This window comes from Pseudochaenichthys georgianus, unplaced genomic scaffold, assembly GCF_902827115.2.
Source record: "Pseudochaenichthys georgianus unplaced genomic scaffold, fPseGeo1.2 scaffold_1349_arrow_ctg1, whole genome shotgun sequence".
Lineage (NCBI taxonomy): Eukaryota > Metazoa > Chordata > Actinopteri > Perciformes > Channichthyidae > Pseudochaenichthys > Pseudochaenichthys georgianus.
Window position 1 is genome coordinate 4,063 of NW_027262228.1, and position 17,938 is coordinate 22,000.

General features: G+C 46.1%; 2 protein-coding genes across 2 annotated transcripts in view; one reads left to right on the plus strand and one right to left on the minus strand.

Annotated features, from left to right (window-relative positions):
• Nucleotides 1-14,683, plus strand: LOC117440964 (NLR family CARD domain-containing protein 3-like). The gene is made up of 7 exons (XM_034077161.2): nt 1-78; nt 218-443; nt 3,300-5,094; nt 5,182-5,355; nt 8,453-8,596; nt 13,131-13,180; nt 13,269-14,683. The coding sequence occupies exons 2-7, from the start codon at nt 407-409 to the stop codon at nt 13,808-13,810; spliced, it is 2,742 nt and encodes a 913-aa protein (XP_033933052.1). The 5' UTR covers nt 1-78; nt 218-406; the 3' UTR covers nt 13,811-14,683.
• pink1 (PTEN induced kinase 1) overlaps nt 14,044-17,938 on the minus strand; it is a 14,364-nt gene continuing 10,469 nt past the window's right edge. The window contains exon 8 of the mRNA XM_071202141.1: nt 14,044-15,401. Within this exon, the coding sequence (XP_071058242.1) occupies nt 15,138-15,401 (264 nt within the window). The 3' untranslated portion in view covers nt 14,044-15,137. The remainder of the gene's footprint in view (nt 15,402-17,938) is intronic.

Here is a 17,938-nt window from a genome sequence, read left to right on the forward strand (position 1 = left end):
GGGGACCAGGAGAGCTCGGAGGTTCCCGGTGGTCAGTCTGCCCAGCAGCATCAGACACAGCTGGACTCCATATTCACGGTGAGTACATGTACTACAGATACTTGACCTCTCTTCTGTTCACAGTCATCTCCATGCTGCACTTTCAGAGAGTCAGTCTGTCCGGATCTGGTGTTTGGATCCATGGTTTATAGTTTGTGTCGTTCATGTGATGTTCCAGCTGCTGGAGGACCACATCGTCACCTTTGTGAAGAGCGAGCTGAAGAAGATTCAGAAGGCTCTGAGTTCAGATTACCCAGAATGCTTAGAGGGTCAGGGTGAGGATGAGGAGGTGTTGGAGGCTGAGGATGAAGAGCAGAGGAGGAGCAGAGAGGCATTCCTGAACATCACACTGCACTTCCTGAGGAGCATGAAGCAGGAGGCGCTGGCCGACCGTCTGCAGAGCGGTAAGAGGGTTTCTATAGAGATTTAACACTCTGGATAAATGTCTCATCTGCTGATAAGTGGGAATATCTGACAGTAGAGGGGGGGGGGGAGTCGATTTACGGTTGCCAGATGTAGGTTTGGGCAGCAGTATAAACTAGAGATGTCCCGATCCGATCACGTGATCGGGGATTGGAGCCGATCACGTGATTTTCAACAAATCGGGGATCGGGATTCTTTATTTTTTTTTTAGAAAATTTTACAAAACAAAAATGACCATGTTCACGTCTTAAAGTCATCCTGAGGACTTAGCTTTGGTTTAAAATTACACAACATCATGTATGTGTTGCTTTCTTTGGGCTTGTTTTCAGACCTGGTTGCTTATTTCTCTGAAATCTGGCAACAGAGTGGGCGCAGTGTCTAATAGTAGCAGCAAGCTAACGAGAGGCTACGTTCAGCTGGTGACTCGGGAGTCGGGACAGAGAACATGTCAGGAGTTTGGAAGTATTATAAAATTGAAAGCGAAGGCAGTGTAACAGCCAGATGCAATGTTTGCAAGGCGGAGGTTCCGCGTGGTGGAAAGAACAGAGCTACGTTCAACACGACCAATCTAATACGCCACCTGAGAAACAAACGCCAACAACAACACGGCGAGTACACAGCGGCCACTCAGGTAACGGCACTGAAACAACCGACACTTTCAGAGGCTTTTAAAAGGAAAGAGAAACTGCCCCAGAACAGTGAAAAGGCCAAAGAAATAACAGCCCAGATAGCTTAATTCATCGCGTTGGATGACCAGCCGTTATCTGTTGCCTTTTTTTTCTCTTAATGCATTGCATAAAGATCGGATCGGGACAAATCGGTATCGGCAGATTGTCAAAATCAAATGATCGGAATCGGATCGGGAGCAAAAAAAGGTGATCGGGACATCCCTAGTATAAACTCCAGTGAGGGTCTTAGGTGGAGGAGAGCTTGGCGATCATAGACGAGCAGAGCAGAGACATTCTGACAAACATAAAACAAAAACAGGATAGCTAAAGGCAGAGAGCTGAGGGAGCGGCTTGCCGACACAGGCGCCATCTTGAAATCCACCAGTTCCCATTTACTTGCGTTACCAAGGTCGGTCGAGAGTCCCGGGATGATTTTTAGTCCCAGTCCGCCCCTGTTTCTGACGGACTTGACCCGTTTACTCTTCTGGTTGCATAGGTAAAATTAGTAGCAGTCTACTACCATGCTATTCAGTTCACTTTCTCCCACTTCCTGTACCTGGTTTCCTGTCTAACCTTCAGTACACATTTCACAAAAATATAAATGTGCAAATATGAAACATACAGGTCAACATCACCTTGCTATTGGTAGCTGAACTGTCAATACCCCAAAACATATTCTTAGATAGAAATACCTACATTTGAGTTATTTAGACAAAATTAACACTTATAGTTTCATGTTTTGTTACTGATATATTGAGACACCCCAGGTGAATAGGGTAATTTTTTTTAACTTAAAGGTATCAGATAGACATTTCTCCAGTTAATTACTTACAATAAGGCAATTGTCTTTTCTATTACAAGTTTTCTGAAATAGCATGTTTAAATATGCAAATTATCCATATCTCATTAAATATGCACATATTTTAACACATTTCAGGAATCGAAATCTGAACTTTGGATAAAGCCAGGTTCAAAATTATTGTTTCATTTTGTAGTCATGTTAGTATCTAAGGCTTTTACTGAAGGGATTTTGGATATCTCTTTTTATCACTCCATAAATCAGAAAATACTGTCAACAGCCCTAAAATATCCATTTCTGCCATGTTTTTAGGTATACAATGTTGTATGATTCAGGCTATGAATGATATATGAACAAACCCTTCTGTAAAAGCCTTCATAATATTGATAGGAATATAACTGGAAGGTTTGGTGTATGTACGTGCTACTGAAGTGGAAATTTCGAACTCAGAGTAGGAGAAAAAACTCATTTTGAGAAAACGACCTTTAAAGATTGCAGTGAGGCGCTAGCTAAACCCTCCTGTTCTTTGGATGACAGCTTGCACATCGACGCACTCCGTGAAGGTATTTCATGTTCGGGGTCATTTGTTTTTTGTATAACCTTGCTTCGTGCAAGTGACAATCGTCTTCTCTGTGAACGTTTTTTTCGCCGTTCTTTTACCATTTTGAGATTTCAATTTGTAGCTGAAAGCTAACCAGGAAGTGTTTTAGCACACCACGTGACGCATCTGAACGAATCACGTTGTCAGAAATTGACACCAGCCAATGAGATTTCGTTTCTTGGTTTAAGACCCCTTTGTGCTTTCACCATTGGTTGCTGATACAAAGGAAATGACCATATTTGGATGCAATGGGATTGTGCAGGAGAGACACAGCTGTCCAACGATATCTCTGTTGCCATGGTGCACACAGCGGTCGCGGTACTGTATGTTACGTTAGAATGCTAACTTTTGGTGAATTTAGGAGAAATCTACAGACGCAAATAGACAAACTATAGTCAAATAAACACTTAAATGTGTATTTTGTACGTTTTCCTTCCAATAGCCTGAAAGAAAACATGTTATAGAATCAAAATAGCAGAAAATCTCAAATTTGAACAGTACTTGAAAAATGATGTTTTTGCCTGCCGTGTCTCACCTTAAGACCAAAACTCATGTACAAAACTTACTTACTTGCAACAAATAAGCACTAATTAGAGGGTTATTGAGGAAAAACTCTCAACTAATGGCTTATTACTTGTAGAATAAGGCATTAATAAGTGTTTTATAATTGTAATAATGTTAATATGCATGTTGATGAACAACTAGTTCATTGTTCATTTGTGTACCTAAATATAAAGTGTTACCGATTTTGTGTTGTGTGTTCTTTCAGGAACTCCTGCTGGAGAGTGTCAGCGTAAACTTAAATCCACCCTGAAGGAGAGGTTCCAGTGTGTGTTTGAGGGCATTGCTAAAGCAGGACACCCAACCCTTCTGAACCAGATCTACACAGAGCTCTACATCACAGAGGGGGGGTCTGCAGAGGTCAATGCTGAACATGAGGTCAGACAGATTGAAACAGCATCCAGGAAACCAGACAGACCAGAAACCACCATCAGACAAGAAGACCTCTTTAAAGCCTCACCTGGAAGAGATGCACCAATCAGAGCAGTGCTGACAAAGGGAGTGGCTGGCATTGGGAAAACAGTCTTAACACAGAAGTTCACTCTGGACTGGGCTGAAGGCAAAGCCAACCAGGACATCCAGTTCATATTTCCATTCACCTTCAGAGAGCTGAACGTGGTGAGAGACAACAAGTACAGCTTGGTGGAACTTGTTCATCACTTCTTCTCTGAAACCAGAGATGCAGGAATCTGCAGGTTTGATCAGTTCCCGGTCGTGTTCATCTTTGACGGTCTGGATGAGAGTCGACTTCCTCTGGACTTCCTCAACACTGAGATCCTGACTGATGTCACATGGTCCACCTCAGTGGATGTGCTTCTGACAAACCTCATCAGGGGGAAGCTGCTTCCCTCTGCTCGCCTCTGGATAACCACAAGACCTGCAGCAGCCAATCAGATCCCTCCTGAGTGTGTGGACATGGTGACAGAGGTCCGAGGTTTCACTGACCCACAGAAGGAGGAGTACTTCAGGAAGAGATTCAGAGATCAGGAGCAGGCCGGCACCATCATCTCCCACATCAAGACCTCACGAAGCCTCCACATCATGTGCCACATCCCACTCTTCTGCTGGATCTCTGCTTCAGTTCTGGAAGAGGTGTTGAAAACCAGAGAGGGAGGAGAGCTCCCCAAGACCCTCACTGAGATGTACATCCACTTCCTGGTGGTTCAGTCCAAAGTGAAGAACACCAAGTATCATGGAGGAGCTGAGACGGATCCACACTGGAGTCCAGAGACCAGGAAGATGATGGAGTCTCTGGGAAAGCTGGCTTTTGAACAGCTGCAGAAAGGCAACCTGATCTTCTATGAGTCCGACCTGACAGAGTGTGGCATCGATATCAGAGCAGCCTCAGTGTACTCAGGAGTGTTCACACAGGTCTTCAGAGAGGAGAGAGGACTGTACCAGGACAAGGTGTTCTGCTTCGTCCATCTGAGCGTTCAGGAGTTTCTGGCTGCTCTTCATGTCCATCTGACCTTCATCACCTCTGGAGTCAACCTGCTGACAGAAGAACCAACAACCTCCCAGAAGTATAAAGCCAAACCTGAACTAACTCATCTCTACCGGAGTGCAGTGGACCAGGCCTTACAGAGTCCAAACGGACACCTGGACTTGTTCCTGCGCTTCCTCCTGGGTCTTTCACGGCAGACCAATCAGAAACTCCTACGAGGCCTGCTGACACAGACAGGAAGTGGCTCAGAGATCAACAAGGAAACAGTCCAATACATCAAGAAGAAGATGGATGAGGATCTGTCTGCAGAGAGAAGCATCAACCTGTTCCACTGTCTGAATGAACTGAATGATCGTTCTCTAGAGGAGGAGATCCAACAGTCCCTGAGTTCAGGAAGTCTCTCCACAGATAAACTGTCCCCTGCTCAGTGGTCAGCTCTGGTCTTCATCTTACTGTCATCAGGAAAATATCTGGACGTGTTTGACCTGAAGAAATACTCTGCTTCAGAGGAGGCTCTTCTGAGGCTGCTGCCAGTGGTCAAAGCCTCCAACAAAGCTCTGTAAGTACAGAGATAGTTTGATTTAGAGAATCAGTTACTAATACTCTGCTGTCTTCTGAATGACTGTTGTCCTCATCGTCTCTTCAGGCTGAGTGGCTGTAACCTGTCAGAGAGAAGCTGTGAAGCTCTGTCCTCAGTCCTCAGCTCCCAGTCCTCTAGTCTGAGAGAGCTGGACCTGAGTAACAACGACCTGCAGGATTCTGGAGTGAAGCTGCTGTCTGCTGGACTGGAGAGTCCACACTGTGAACTGAAGACTCTCAGGTCAGAGACCAGTACAGTTTGACTTGGCCAACAATCAGCCCTGCTTGGTGGTGTGGGAATACCATCATCAATACATCATTGTAGTGAAACGAGATACCTATACATGTGTTAACATTCTTATTGGCACAAACTTCTTTAAAGCCTCTGTAGAGAGCTTCATTTTTAGTGATTTGGCAGAAGCGTTTGACCTCCAGCACTCATTTGGGTCTGAGGCTCTCTGCCTGGAAACGGTGAATTTTTGCCCCAAACTGGGGACGACTTAAGCGTTAGATGGACAGGCACAGGGCCCTTGGCACAGGCAGTATAGGCGAATGCTAAGGGCGCATCAATCAATGGGGGGCGCCGAAAAAAACAAAACACAACAACACAATTTCCCGATTTTGGATCAACAAAGTACATCTTATTATCTTATACTAACAGAACTACGCCTATATTGCATACAGCGTCCATAAACTATGGCGCACCCCCCCCAAAATCAAGTTGACCTGCCCCAGTAAAAACCAGAGATTTATGTGAAATAGTTCTTTTTTTGAAATAATGGTTTTATTGTGCAATTATAGGTTTAAATGTTGTATTTGTGTTCATTTAAAATAAATCAAACTCCCAAAAAACGTACACAGCTTTTATTAACATTGGAATTTACTGTGGCAGAACTTCAGTGTTAGTATTATTAGATCTCAGTGCTGCGTTTGACACTGTTGACCACAGCATATTACTAGACCGACTGGAAAACTGGGTGGGACTTTCGGAAACAGTTCTAAATTGGTTTAAATCCTACTTAAAGGATAGAAACAACTTTGTTTCTATAGGTAAATACACATCTGAGTTGACAAATATGACATGTGGGGTTCCTCAAGGCTCCATATTGGGGCCTCTTCTCTTTAACGTCTACATGATACCACTGGCTCAGATAATGAAGAACAACAAAATAAGTTACCATAGCTATGCAGATGACACACTGTACGTAACAATTTCACCAGGAGACTATGCTCCAATTCAAACACTGAGTAAGTGCATTGAACAAATCAATGACTGGATGTGTCAGAACTTTCTCCAATTAAACAAAGATAAAACTGAGGTAATGGTTTTTGGAGCCAAGGCAGAACGTATAAAGGTTAGCGCTGAGCTTCAGTCTGCAATGTTCAAAACAACAGATAGAGCCAGACATCTAGGTGTAGTCATGGACTCTGACCTGAGTTTCAACAGTCACATTAAAACAGTTACTAAATCAGCCTACTATCACCTAAAGAACATATCTAGGATTAAAAGACTAATGTCACAGCAGGATTTGGAAAAACTTGTCCATGCCTTTATCTTCAGTAGACTCGACTACTGCAATGGTGTCTTCACAGGTCTCACTAAAAAAATCTATTAGAAAGCTGCAGCTGATTCAGAACGCCGCTGCTCGAGTCCTCACTAACACTAAGAAAGTGGATCACATCACTCCTGTTCTGAAGTCTTTACACTGGCTTCCTGTGTGTCAAATAATAGATTTCAAAATACTGCTGCTGGTTTATAAAGCACTGAATGGTTTAGGCCCAAAATACATTTCTGATCTTCTGCTAAACTATGAACCATCCAGATCTCTCAGGTCTTCAGGGACTGGTCAGCTTTCTGTCCCCAGAGTCAGAGCTAAACAGGGAGAAGCAGCGTTCAGTTATTATGCTCCAGATATCTGGAACAAACTCCCAGAAACCTGCAGGTCCGCTGCAACTCTTACTACTTTTAAATCCAGGCTGAAGACTTTTCTTTTTGTCGCTGCTTTTAATTGAACTATTCGTATCTTAAACTGCACTGTAACTTTTATCCATGTACTTTTTTTATGTTTATTTTATTAGCTTTTCTTTTTTAATGCTTAATGTCTTCTATTTTTTTTTTGTAAAGCACTTTGAATTGCCTTGCGTTGAAAAGTACTATATAAATAAACTTGCCTTGCCTTGTAAGCGGCTGCGGGGGGGGGGGGGGGGGCTTTAGAGAGCTCTCTCCTGACAGACTGAGAGGCTCTGATAACCTCAGCTCAGTGAGGTAAAGGCACACCTTTATATGATTATAGTTATACAAAAATAAGAGAATAGCTTTTCATCTATTCTCTTATAGTATAAAATACTATATCACAGTAAAAAAAAGTTGTTAATAAAGAAGAATACAGTTTAAAAGGGGAGTGATTTGTAAAATATCCATAAAAAAAAGAAAATCTGTTTCCAGTTCTGTTTCATATGGTTGTTGAGATGTTTCCATAGATCTCTTCTTGTTGCTCTCAAAGTGCACCAGATTGATGCTTTTAACTTCAATATAAAAAAAATATGATAATATAATCTTCCCGGGGGAGCATGCCCCCGGACCCCCCTAGAGGAGGTTAGGTCCACCCCCCACTTAAATCATGTTCAAATGGATAGGAAACGAAATACATTTGCACACATCTTGTGTCCATATCTTTCTGTTTTGGTGGTCATGCCACACCGTGCATGCATGCGCGAGTCATAGTGAGTGTCTGCATTTTGGGGAGGGGGCGCCAGCTAAAATCTTTCCTAGGGCAGCAAATTAGTCAGGACAGGCAGCAGTGATTAAGGTGTTGTACAGGACGGTTGGAGAGAGGAAGCTGAGCTGGAGGCAAAGCTCTCTATTTACCAGTCCGTCTACGATCAACCCTTACTCACCGTCATGAGCTTTAGGTAGTCACTGAAAGGATGACATCACAGATACAAGCAGTCTGAATGAGCGTCAGATTAAAGCTTCTTCTGTAGGCTGACTGGGCCTCAGAGATTGGGTGAGGAGCTCTAAAGAGACAGAACATGCCGTAGTGATTTCATATGCGTCCTGGGACCCATTTAATAGGTCTGATGTCCAAACTGTAGTAGAGTGTCAGCTGCAGCTCTTCTTGTAGTCATCTCTCTGTGTCTTTGTTCACATTATTCTCTCTTGTTTTATGATCTGTTCATATCAATAAGACCCTTACCATGGCTGTCCATTTGAACTGTGAAGCAGTGACTGGAGTTTTAGGTGTAGAGATGACCCAGAGGTGATGCCGTAATAAGCCACCCCCCCCTTCCAGTCCTAGACCCTCAGATGATCTGACGGCTTGTTTGTGTGTCTGCAGGTTGTCAGGCTGTCTGATCACAGAGGAAGGCTGTGATGCTCTGGCCTCAGCTTTAAACCCCTCCCTGAGAGAGCTGGACCTGAGCTACAATCACCCAGGAGCCTCAGGGGGGAGGCTGCTGTCTGCTGGACTGGACACGCTCAGGTATGGAGAGGCCCTCAGTCTGATAGAGGAGGTAGAAACGGGCTCCTATGACCTGAAACAGCCAGAGCTGATAGACCCTGACTCTTCACACTGTCTGCCGCCAGCTGTAAGCATCAAACACAAATGTTCCACAACTGAGAGGAGACCCCCCCTCAGTGGGTCAATGTTCATCGTGGAACCACCAACAGAAACAGAGTGGGGGGGTTTCAATGTTAACACAGATTTAGCACAGGAAGTGACATCATGAATAAATAAACTGATTCATTTCCAGATGTTTTATTCTGAGTCCGAGCAAACGGCCAATCAGAAGAACCTCCCCTGCAAAGAAAATAATGATTTATAAGTTTCAGTGTTGGGAGTAACGTGTTACAGTAATCAGATTACATTTGTCTGTAACGCGTTACTGTTGGTTCAGCAGTAATTACATTAGATAAGAGAAAATAGTACTTTATTGATGCTAAACACAAAATAATCTCCTTACCTGCGTTATCTGGGGATTTTTTTCACGAAACTGTGTCTCAGGGCTTCTTAACATTTAACAAACTATGAATGTGTCATACCCACGTAACGGGAAGAAACTCAGCTAACTGACAATATGAACACATTTTACCGGAACAAAACACAAGTCTCAAGAAAGGAGATTCGTTTTTTATATAAATGTAACAACTCTCCTCTCTGAAGAACCAGCACCTTACCGTGGTAGAGAGGTTCGTGTGCCCTGATGAACCTGGGGGCTGTGTTGTCTGGAACCTTGTGTTCCTGGTAGGGTCTCCCATGGCAAATTGGTCTCAGGCAAGGGGCCAGACTAAGATTGGTTCAAAAGACCTCATGAAAGAAAAAACAAGAAGTGAGGATACCCGGCCCGCAGGAAGCCCGGGGTCCCCTTCTGGAGCCAGGCCCAGAAGGAGGACTCGTCAGCGAGCATCTGGTGGCCGGGCTTGCCGCTTCTCCGTCCCACGGGCCCACCACCTACGGGAAACAGCGATGGGGTCAGGTGCGCTGCCTTCTGGCAGTGAAAGCGGAGGGTCTCGATGGACCAGACCCGGGCGACAGAAGCTGGCTTTGGGGACGTGGAACGTCACCTCTCTGGGGGGGAAGGAGCCGGAGCTTGTGCGGGAGGTGGAGCGGTACCAGCTGGATCTGGTTGGGCTCACCTCTACGCACAGTGTCGGCTCTGGAACCTTACTTCTGGAGATGGGTTGGACTCTATTCTTCCCCGGAGTTGCTCAAGGTGTGAGGCACCGGGCGGGTGTGGGGATACTCACAAGTCCCCGTTTGGGTGCTTCGTTGTTGGAGTTTACCCCAGTGGACGAGAGGGTCGCCTCCCTACGCCTGCGGGTTATGGGGGGGATAAAACTCTGACTGTTGTGTGTGCTTATGCACCCAACAGCAGTTCAGAGTATACGGCCTTCTTGGAGACCCTGGAAAGAGTCCTGTATGGGGCTCCTGAATGAGACTCTTTAATCTTGCTGGGACACTTCAACGCACATGTGGGCAATGATGGAGACACTTGGAGGGGCGTGATTGGGAGGAACGGCCCCCCTGATCTGAACCGGAGTGGTGGTTTGTTACTGGACTTCTGTGCTAGTCATGGATTGGCCATAACAAACACCATGTTCGAACATAAGGATGCTCATAAGTGTACGTGGTACCAGAGCACCCTAGGCAGAAGGTCCATGATCGATTTCGTTATCGTATCATCGGACCTGAGGCCGTATGTTTTGGACACTCGGGTAAAGAGAGGGGCGGAGTTGTCAACTGATCACCATCTGGTGGTGAGTTGGGTCGAGTGGCGGGGGAAGCCTCTGGATAGACCTGGTAAGCCCAAACGTGTAGTTCGGGTGAACTGGGAACGTCTGGAGGAGGCCCAAGTTCAGGAGGCCTTCAACTCACACCTCCGGCGGAGCTTTTTGGGCATTCCTGTGGAGGTTGGGGACATTGAACCAGAGTGGTCGGTGTTCAAAGCCTCTATTGCCGAAGCCGCGGCGGGGAGTTGTGGTCTCAAGGTCCTAGGTGCTTCAAGGGGCGGTAACCCTCGAACCTCCTGGTGGACACCGGTGGTCAGGGAAGCCGTCCGACTGAAGAAGGAGGCCTTCAGGGATTTGTTATCCCGTGGGACTCCCGAGGCAGTTGCAAGGTACCGACAGGCCCGAAGGGCAGCAGCCTCATCCGTGGCCGAGGCAAAGCAGCGGGTGTGGGAGAAGTTCGGAGAAGACATGGAGAAGGACTTTCGGGCGGCACCAAAGTTGTTCTGGAAAACTGTCCGACACCTCAGGAGGGGGAAGCAGGGAACCATCCAAGCTGTGTACAGTAAGGATGGGACGTTGTTGACCTCAACTGATTGTGTTAGGGCGTTGGAAGGAACACTTTGAGGAACTCCTGAACCCGACAACTCCGCCCTCTATGTTAGAGGCAGAGCTGGAGTATGACGGGGGATCAACACCAATCTCCCGGGGGGAGGTCACTGAGGTCGTCAAACAACTCCACAGTGGCAAAGCCCCGGGGGTGGATGAGATCCGCCCGGAAATGCTGAAGGCTCTGGGTGTTGAGGGACTGTCATGGTTGACACGTCTCATCAACATTGTGTGGAAGTCGGAAACAGTACCGAAGGAGTGGCAGACCGGGGTGGTGGTTCCCCTTTTCAAAAAGGGGGATCAGAGGGTGTGTGCCAATTACAGAGGCATCACACTACTCAGCCTCCCCGGGAAAGTTTACTCTAAGGTACTCGAAAGGAGGGTCAGGCCGATTGTCGAACCTCAGATTGAGGAGGAACAATGCGGATTCCGTCCTGGTCGTGGAACGACGGATCAGCTTTTTACTCTCGCAAGGATCCTGGAGGGGGCCTGGGAGTACGCTTATCCGGTCTACATGTGTTTTGTAGACTTGGAGAAGGCGTATGACCGGGTTCCCAGGGAGTTACTGTGGGAGGTGCTGCGGGAGTATGGGGTGAGGGGGTCTCTACTCAGGGCCATCCAATCTCTGTACTCCCAAAGCGAGAGCTGTGTCCGGGTCCTCGGCAGTAAGTCGGACCCATTTCCGGTGAGGGTTGGCCTCCGCCAGGGCTGCGCTTTGTCACTAATCCTGTTTGTAATATACGTGGATCGGATTTCGAGGCGTAGTCGTGGGGGAGGGGGTCTGCAGTTCGGTGGACTAAGGATTGCACCGCTGCTTTTTGCAGATGATGTGGTTCTGATGGCTTCATCGGTCTGCGACCTTCAGCACTCACCGGATCGGTTCGCTACCGAGTGTGAAGCGGCTGGGATGAGGATCAGCACCTCCAAATCTGAGGCCATGGTTCTCAGCAGGAAACCGATGGACTGTCCACTCCAAGTAGGGAATGAGTCCTTACCCCAAGTGAAGGAGTTCAAGTATCTCGGGGTCTTGTTCTCGAGTGAGGGAACAATGGAGCGTGAGATGGGCCGGAGAATCGGAGCAGCGGGAGCGGTACTGCAGTTGCTTTACCGCACCGTTGTGACGAAAAGGGAGCTGAGCCAGAAGGCAAAGCTCTCTGTCTGCCGGGCCATTTTCGTTCCTACCCTCACCTATGGTCATGAAGGATGGGTCATGACCGAAAGAACGAGATTGCGGATACAAGCGGCCGAGATGGGTTTTCTCCGCCGGGTGGCTGGTGTCTCCCTTAGGGAAAAGGTGAGAAGTTCGGTCATCAGGGAGGGACTCCGAGTTGAGCCGCTCCTCCTTCGCGTCGAAAGGAACCAGTTGAGGTGGTTCGGGCACCTAGTTAGGATGCCACCTGGGCGCCTCCCTAGGGAGGTGTTCCAGGCACGTCCTGCTGGGAAGAGACCAAGGGGTAGACCTAGGACCAGGTGGAGGGATTATATCTCTTCGCTGGCCTGGGAGCGCCTTGGGACCCCCCGGTCAGAGCTGGTTGATGAAGCCAGGGAAAAGAAAGTTTGGGGCTCTCTGCTGGAACTGCTACCCCCGCGACCCGACCACGGATAAGCGGGAGAAGATGGATGGATGGATGTAACCACTCTCAAATATGTTTTTGATGTAACTATTTGTGTAGATCAGAAATATATTTGTGAAACTTTTTTTACATTTATAAAATATGTGTGTGGAAACATTTATATATAAATCCAGAATTACATCTGTGTTTCCTTCTGTGTGCATTTATTTATTTGTAAGACTGATCTGACCCCATGGCCATCAGACAGGAACACTTTAGCAAACTACCTGGAGCAGAGTTATGATGGAACCTGAGCTAAAGAAAACATGATGTTCAAACAAAGAGCAGAAACTGAGACAAAAAAACTACAAAACAAACTGAAAAGTATAAAAGAGATTCAGGAATCAGGAATCAAGAGAAAAGATAAATATGAAGCGCGCAGTGAACCAAAGAGAAACCCATATTTCCTGATGCACACAGGAAGCATGCCCCCACCTGATCAACACCTGGAGATGAGATATAGACATCATGAAAGAGACACCTCAGTGTTTGTAGATGTTTCTGGAGGCAGACTGAGGTGGACATATCAGATCCTTTAAAGACTAACTGACCCCCTTCTGCTCTCAGCCTGGAGCCTGCTGCAGTCCGCTGGTTGAGGCCAGGAGGTCTCAGGAAGTGTAAGTGTGTTTTTAATCAGGAACATCTTCACACTGGGACATCACAGGTACTTTAATAACCTTTAATACCTGCTGTGTCTCTCATCAGATTCCTGTGGACTCACACCGGACTCAAACACAGCATTCAGAAAACTCCAACTGTCTGACAACAACAGGAAGGTGACGCGTGTGAAGAAGAAGTGGAAATATCCTGATCATCCAGAGAGGTTTGACTCCTATCCTCAGCTGATGTGCAGAGAAGCTCTGACTGGTCGCTGTTACTGGGAGGTCGAGTGGAGCGTAGGGGTTTCTATATCAGTGACTTACAGAGGAATCAGCAGGAGAGGAGGCGGAGAAGACTGTAGGTTTGGAGGGAATGATCAGTCCTGGAGTCTGAGCTGCTCTGGTGTTAGTTACTCTGTCAGGCACAATAAGAGAGAAACACTCATCTCCTCCTCCTCCTTCTTCTTCTTCTCTGATAGAGTAGCAGTGTATCTGGATCATCCTGCTGGCTCTCTCTCCTTCTACAGAGTCTCCTCTGACACACTGATCCACCTCCACACCTTCAGAACCACCTTCACTGAACCTCTCTATGCTGGGTTTGGGTTTGAGTTTGGTTCCTCAGTGTCTCTGTGTGCTCTGCAGGAGTGACCCCACCCGAAAAGAGGGGTGCTGATAATAAAAGTGAAAAACTAAGATTTCTGAGACTATCTAAAAAATATCTGTTTGTTAATTTTCTTTTTAAATAAATCTAAATGTTTCAGAAAATAAAAGTTTCTCAAAAAGAAGTCAGAATTGTAAGATTTTAAGAAAACTCTCAAAATAAAAGTCAGTCTTTGCAAAGATGAAACTCAGAAAGAGGTTGAAGAACAACAGGAAGTCCATTCTGATTTATTTCCACACGGAGGCTTTTATTCTGAAACTGCAGGAAAATCTACATTTATCCAAAAGTCTTCCCACCACCTGTAGTTTGTGAACACGTGACATCACTTCAGTTTGAATGGCAGCAGCAAAGGGTTCCTGAGGCTCGTTGAGAACAGGTCATCGTGACGAGTTCAACCACTTCTGCAGAATATAATGTATGATGTCTACAAACTAACGTATAATAACGTCTAAAGTGCAAACGTGAAGATAAAGTGCAAACCACAGCGTGCATGCATTTGAGCTCAATGACCGGCTTCCCTGTGAATATTTAATATATAAAATATACACAGCAGAGTCTGAGCGGCTCAGAGTGCAGCTTTCATTTCAATGCTCGCTTTTTACTCATTAAAACATGGTCATCACTTTTTAAGAAGGGTCGGATTCGATGTGCCTTATTTGCATTTAGAAACTAATATTCCTTAAATAACACGATGATGTTTGAATGAACACGGCTGCTTCTGGGGTGAATGTAAACCTCTGATCTGGGTTGGATGGGTTTATTAACAGACCAATCGCATGATGATTGTCTCTTCATTAACACTCATGTACTTTCAATGTAAGCAGCTGATCTAATTAATAAAGTCTGTCTTTTGAGTCGGACTCGTGGCCTGTCTTTGTCTCAGTTTGATGACTTCTTCCATTCTAGAGAGGATCAGAAATACATGGATACACAATTTGGAGATTTTTAGAAATAATTTGAGAGAAAAGTCAGAATTTCGACATTTAGATTTTTCACAGGGCAGCCGATCAAAGTCAATATTGAGATTTTGAAAACATTTTAGAATTTTTAGAAAAAAGTCAGCATTTTGAGAAAAAAGTCAGAATTTGGAGAGAAAGTCTGTCTTTTGAGTCGGACTCGTGGCCTGTCTTTGTCTCAGTTTGCTGGTTTATTTATATATACTTTTATTTTCTCTAATGTGCAATGCCTTGTCTTTTTATGCCACTGCAACGCAAACATTTCCCAAATTGGGATCAATAAAGTACTTCTTATCTTATCGTATCCAACTAATGTTAATGCGAGGTGAGGATCCTCTTGTTTGGTGTGAAGGTGAGTCTAATCAGACGCCGCTGCCCCCCCCCGGCCGTACAGCAGGAACCCCCCCGCGGTGCGAAGCTCCTCCAGATCCAGGTTGGACAGGAAGCTCCTCTGAAGCTCCGCCTCCACCGTGCACCCTCCCGGCCCGCTGCACCCCCCCAGCAGCACAACGGCCGACTGACACAGCAGCCAATCGGAGAGCTTCCTCAGGTCGGATAGAGCCCGCCCCCCACCCCACAGGCTCAGGTGAAGCATGTTAGCAGCGACGCGAGCGCTGGGCCGCTGCAGAAGAGAGAAAAAAACAGGTAGTTAATGCACAACCTGTTGTAATATCTGTTGGGGAGATCCTGAATGTCCTCTTCCAATATGAGAGTAACATGATGTTACGTGCTGTAGTGTGTGTGTGTGTGTGTGTGTGTGTGTCTTTCTCTCTCTTCCTCTGATTCCCCAGGTGCAGCCTGATTGTCCCCAGGTGCTCCCAATCCTCAATCAGGGCCTCCATAAAGGACCTGAGGAAGGCTGCAGTCGCTCTCCTTCTCCTCTGGCTGCATGTGTGCATCATGTCTCTGTGTGAGGCCTGTGTTCTTGTGAATTGTTAGAAGTGCTCCAGTTTACCTTTTCTTTTGTCCATTAAAACATCACTTTGTGGCTTCAGTACACAGTTTCCTCTCCTTTTTCTCTCGCCCGGTTATTTTTGTGTTTTGTTACTTCCCTTCGTACCCCTAGTTAGGAGGGACCGTAAAAAATGGGGGCTCGTCCGGGATCTTTGAGAAAAGGAGTGAGTATTTGATTGTTTGTTGTAAAGTGTTGAGATTGTGTTTGGTGGTGAGCAGTAGTGTATATAGGTGTAAGAGTGGCTGTGAAGTCTCTTACTGTTGAACAGCTTCCTCAGTTTGGACAGGGGAGTGTCTAGCTGGGCTGAATCAGTCCTTCCTTCAGGCACTCATTTATTATTTTGCCTTTTTTATTTTCGGGGTAATCCTGGGTGGGGATTCATTCCCTGTTGGGGGCAGGCGCAGGGTTTCGGCCGCTGATGTTTGCCTTTAAAGTCGCCTCGAGCCCGGCACGCTCCAGAAGATAGGTAGGTAAGTTGTGGTAGGCAGGATCTGGGGAAGCTTGTTATTAGAAATAGTCGATCTTTGTGTAGCCTCAGATATTTTGCCTGTTGAGTGAGGTGAGGTGCTTTAAGTGTAAGTGTTGAAAATTAGTTTGTGTGTTTTTAGTATGGCCTCCCTTGTGTTGAGTGAGTCCTCTCATACTGGTTCTAAATTAGATGCCAGGTTGAAAGTGAGGTTAGCTCGTCTTCAGTGGGAGAAGGAAGGAGGGAGCTGGAGATCAGAAAGTTAGATGCAGACACAGCTTTCAGGATGCGTCAGCTAGAGCTGCAGACAGGTTCAGTTGGTACCTCTTCGGGTACACAACCAGTGTCAGGTTCTGCTGCTGCTTTTGATGTTGGTAGCAACATTCAGCGGGTCCCTGTCTTTCGTGAGTCCAGAAGTGGAGATTTGTTTTGGTGCCGTCGAGCGCATTGCTACAGCGTTGCGGTGGCCGGCTGAAGTTTGGGCTCTGATGGTAACGTGCAAATTATTTGGAAACTCTCAGGGAGCAGTTGCGGCTCTTACGTTGGAGGACAGTCTAGATTACGCCTTGGTGAAGGTTGCCATACTTGGGGTGTACGAGCTAGTCACCGAAGCTTACAGACAAAAGTTTAGACACCTTAGGAAGGGTCCTAACCAAACTCATGTGGAGTTTGCCAGAGTAAAAGGGATGTGGTTTGCCAAGTGGATTGCCTCAGGTAAAGCTACGGATTATTCTTCTCTGAGGGAATTGATCATGTTGGAGGAGTTTAAGAAGTGTTTGCCTGATCGCATTGCTGAGTATGTGAATGAACAAAGGGTACACTCTCTCTCTGCTGCCGCTGTGTTAGCTGATGAGTATGTGCCGACGCATAAAACTGTTTTCTCCTGTCTACTGAGATCCCGCCGTGTGCCAGCCGCACCATTTACTCAGCCAGCAAATGTGTGTAACGTGAACAGAGAGTGTTTCTATTGTCATCATCTGGACATGTAATCCCCACCTGTGCAGCTCTGAAGCGTAAGGATCAGCGGCAGAATATGTCCCCGCCTAAAGGCATTGGCCTGGTTACACACACGCACGCGCACAGCAGAGTTCACGTTAGAATATTTTTCCGCAGGTCAACATGTCCGTTAAAGTTTTAATCTTCCGGACAAAATGAGAAAAGTGCCGGTCAAAGGTCTTCTTTGTTATTTATTGTGCTTTAAAACAAATTGATATGATTCGATATTAAACAAACTAATCATAATAGATTAACTATTCAAAAGTGAACAGTAACTTATAATAACACGGGAATAATAAACGGAGCGCTCTCTCCTTCTCCTGACAGCCCGTCAGTATCATGCAGCTCGCGGATCCAGTAATGAGTGACCCGACAGTAAAACTAAACATATCTATAACTAGTTTCTGTAGTTTGAGAGGTAATTAAAATAGCTACGTGTGATATTCTAAGCTGAAGTCTGTGTTGTTCCGCTCACCGCTGCATGTGATCATGCAGAGCTGCGTGTCGACTCGTCAGCAGCAGCTGATCTCTCTCCCGTCAGATTAGACTCGCGTTTATGTCCATATCGATCAGATGCAGCTACTTCTAGTTAATGATATGACTACCTGCTTATTAAAAGACACCTAAACAATAAGCGTTGCTATGCAACCGGGTGAGGCCACAAAGTATAGCGCAGCATTATGCATTTGTTTACATGCCCACCGGAACCCCGAGGCATTACCAACAGATCAACGCACAATCA

Excerpts from the sequence above, each read along its gene's own strand:
- LOC117440964 (XM_034077161.2), top strand. The coding sequence starts at position 407 with ATGAAGCAGGAGGCGCTGGCCGACCGTCTGCAGAGCG. Across the intron at positions 5,095-5,181 it reads AAAGCCTCCAACAAAGCTCT|GCTGAGTGGCTGTAACCTGT; the intron begins GTAAGTACAGAG and ends TCGTCTCTTCAG. Across the intron at positions 13,181-13,268 it reads GCCAGGAGGTCTCAGGAAGT|ATTCCTGTGGACTCACACCG; the intron begins GTAAGTGTGTTT and ends GTCTCTCATCAG.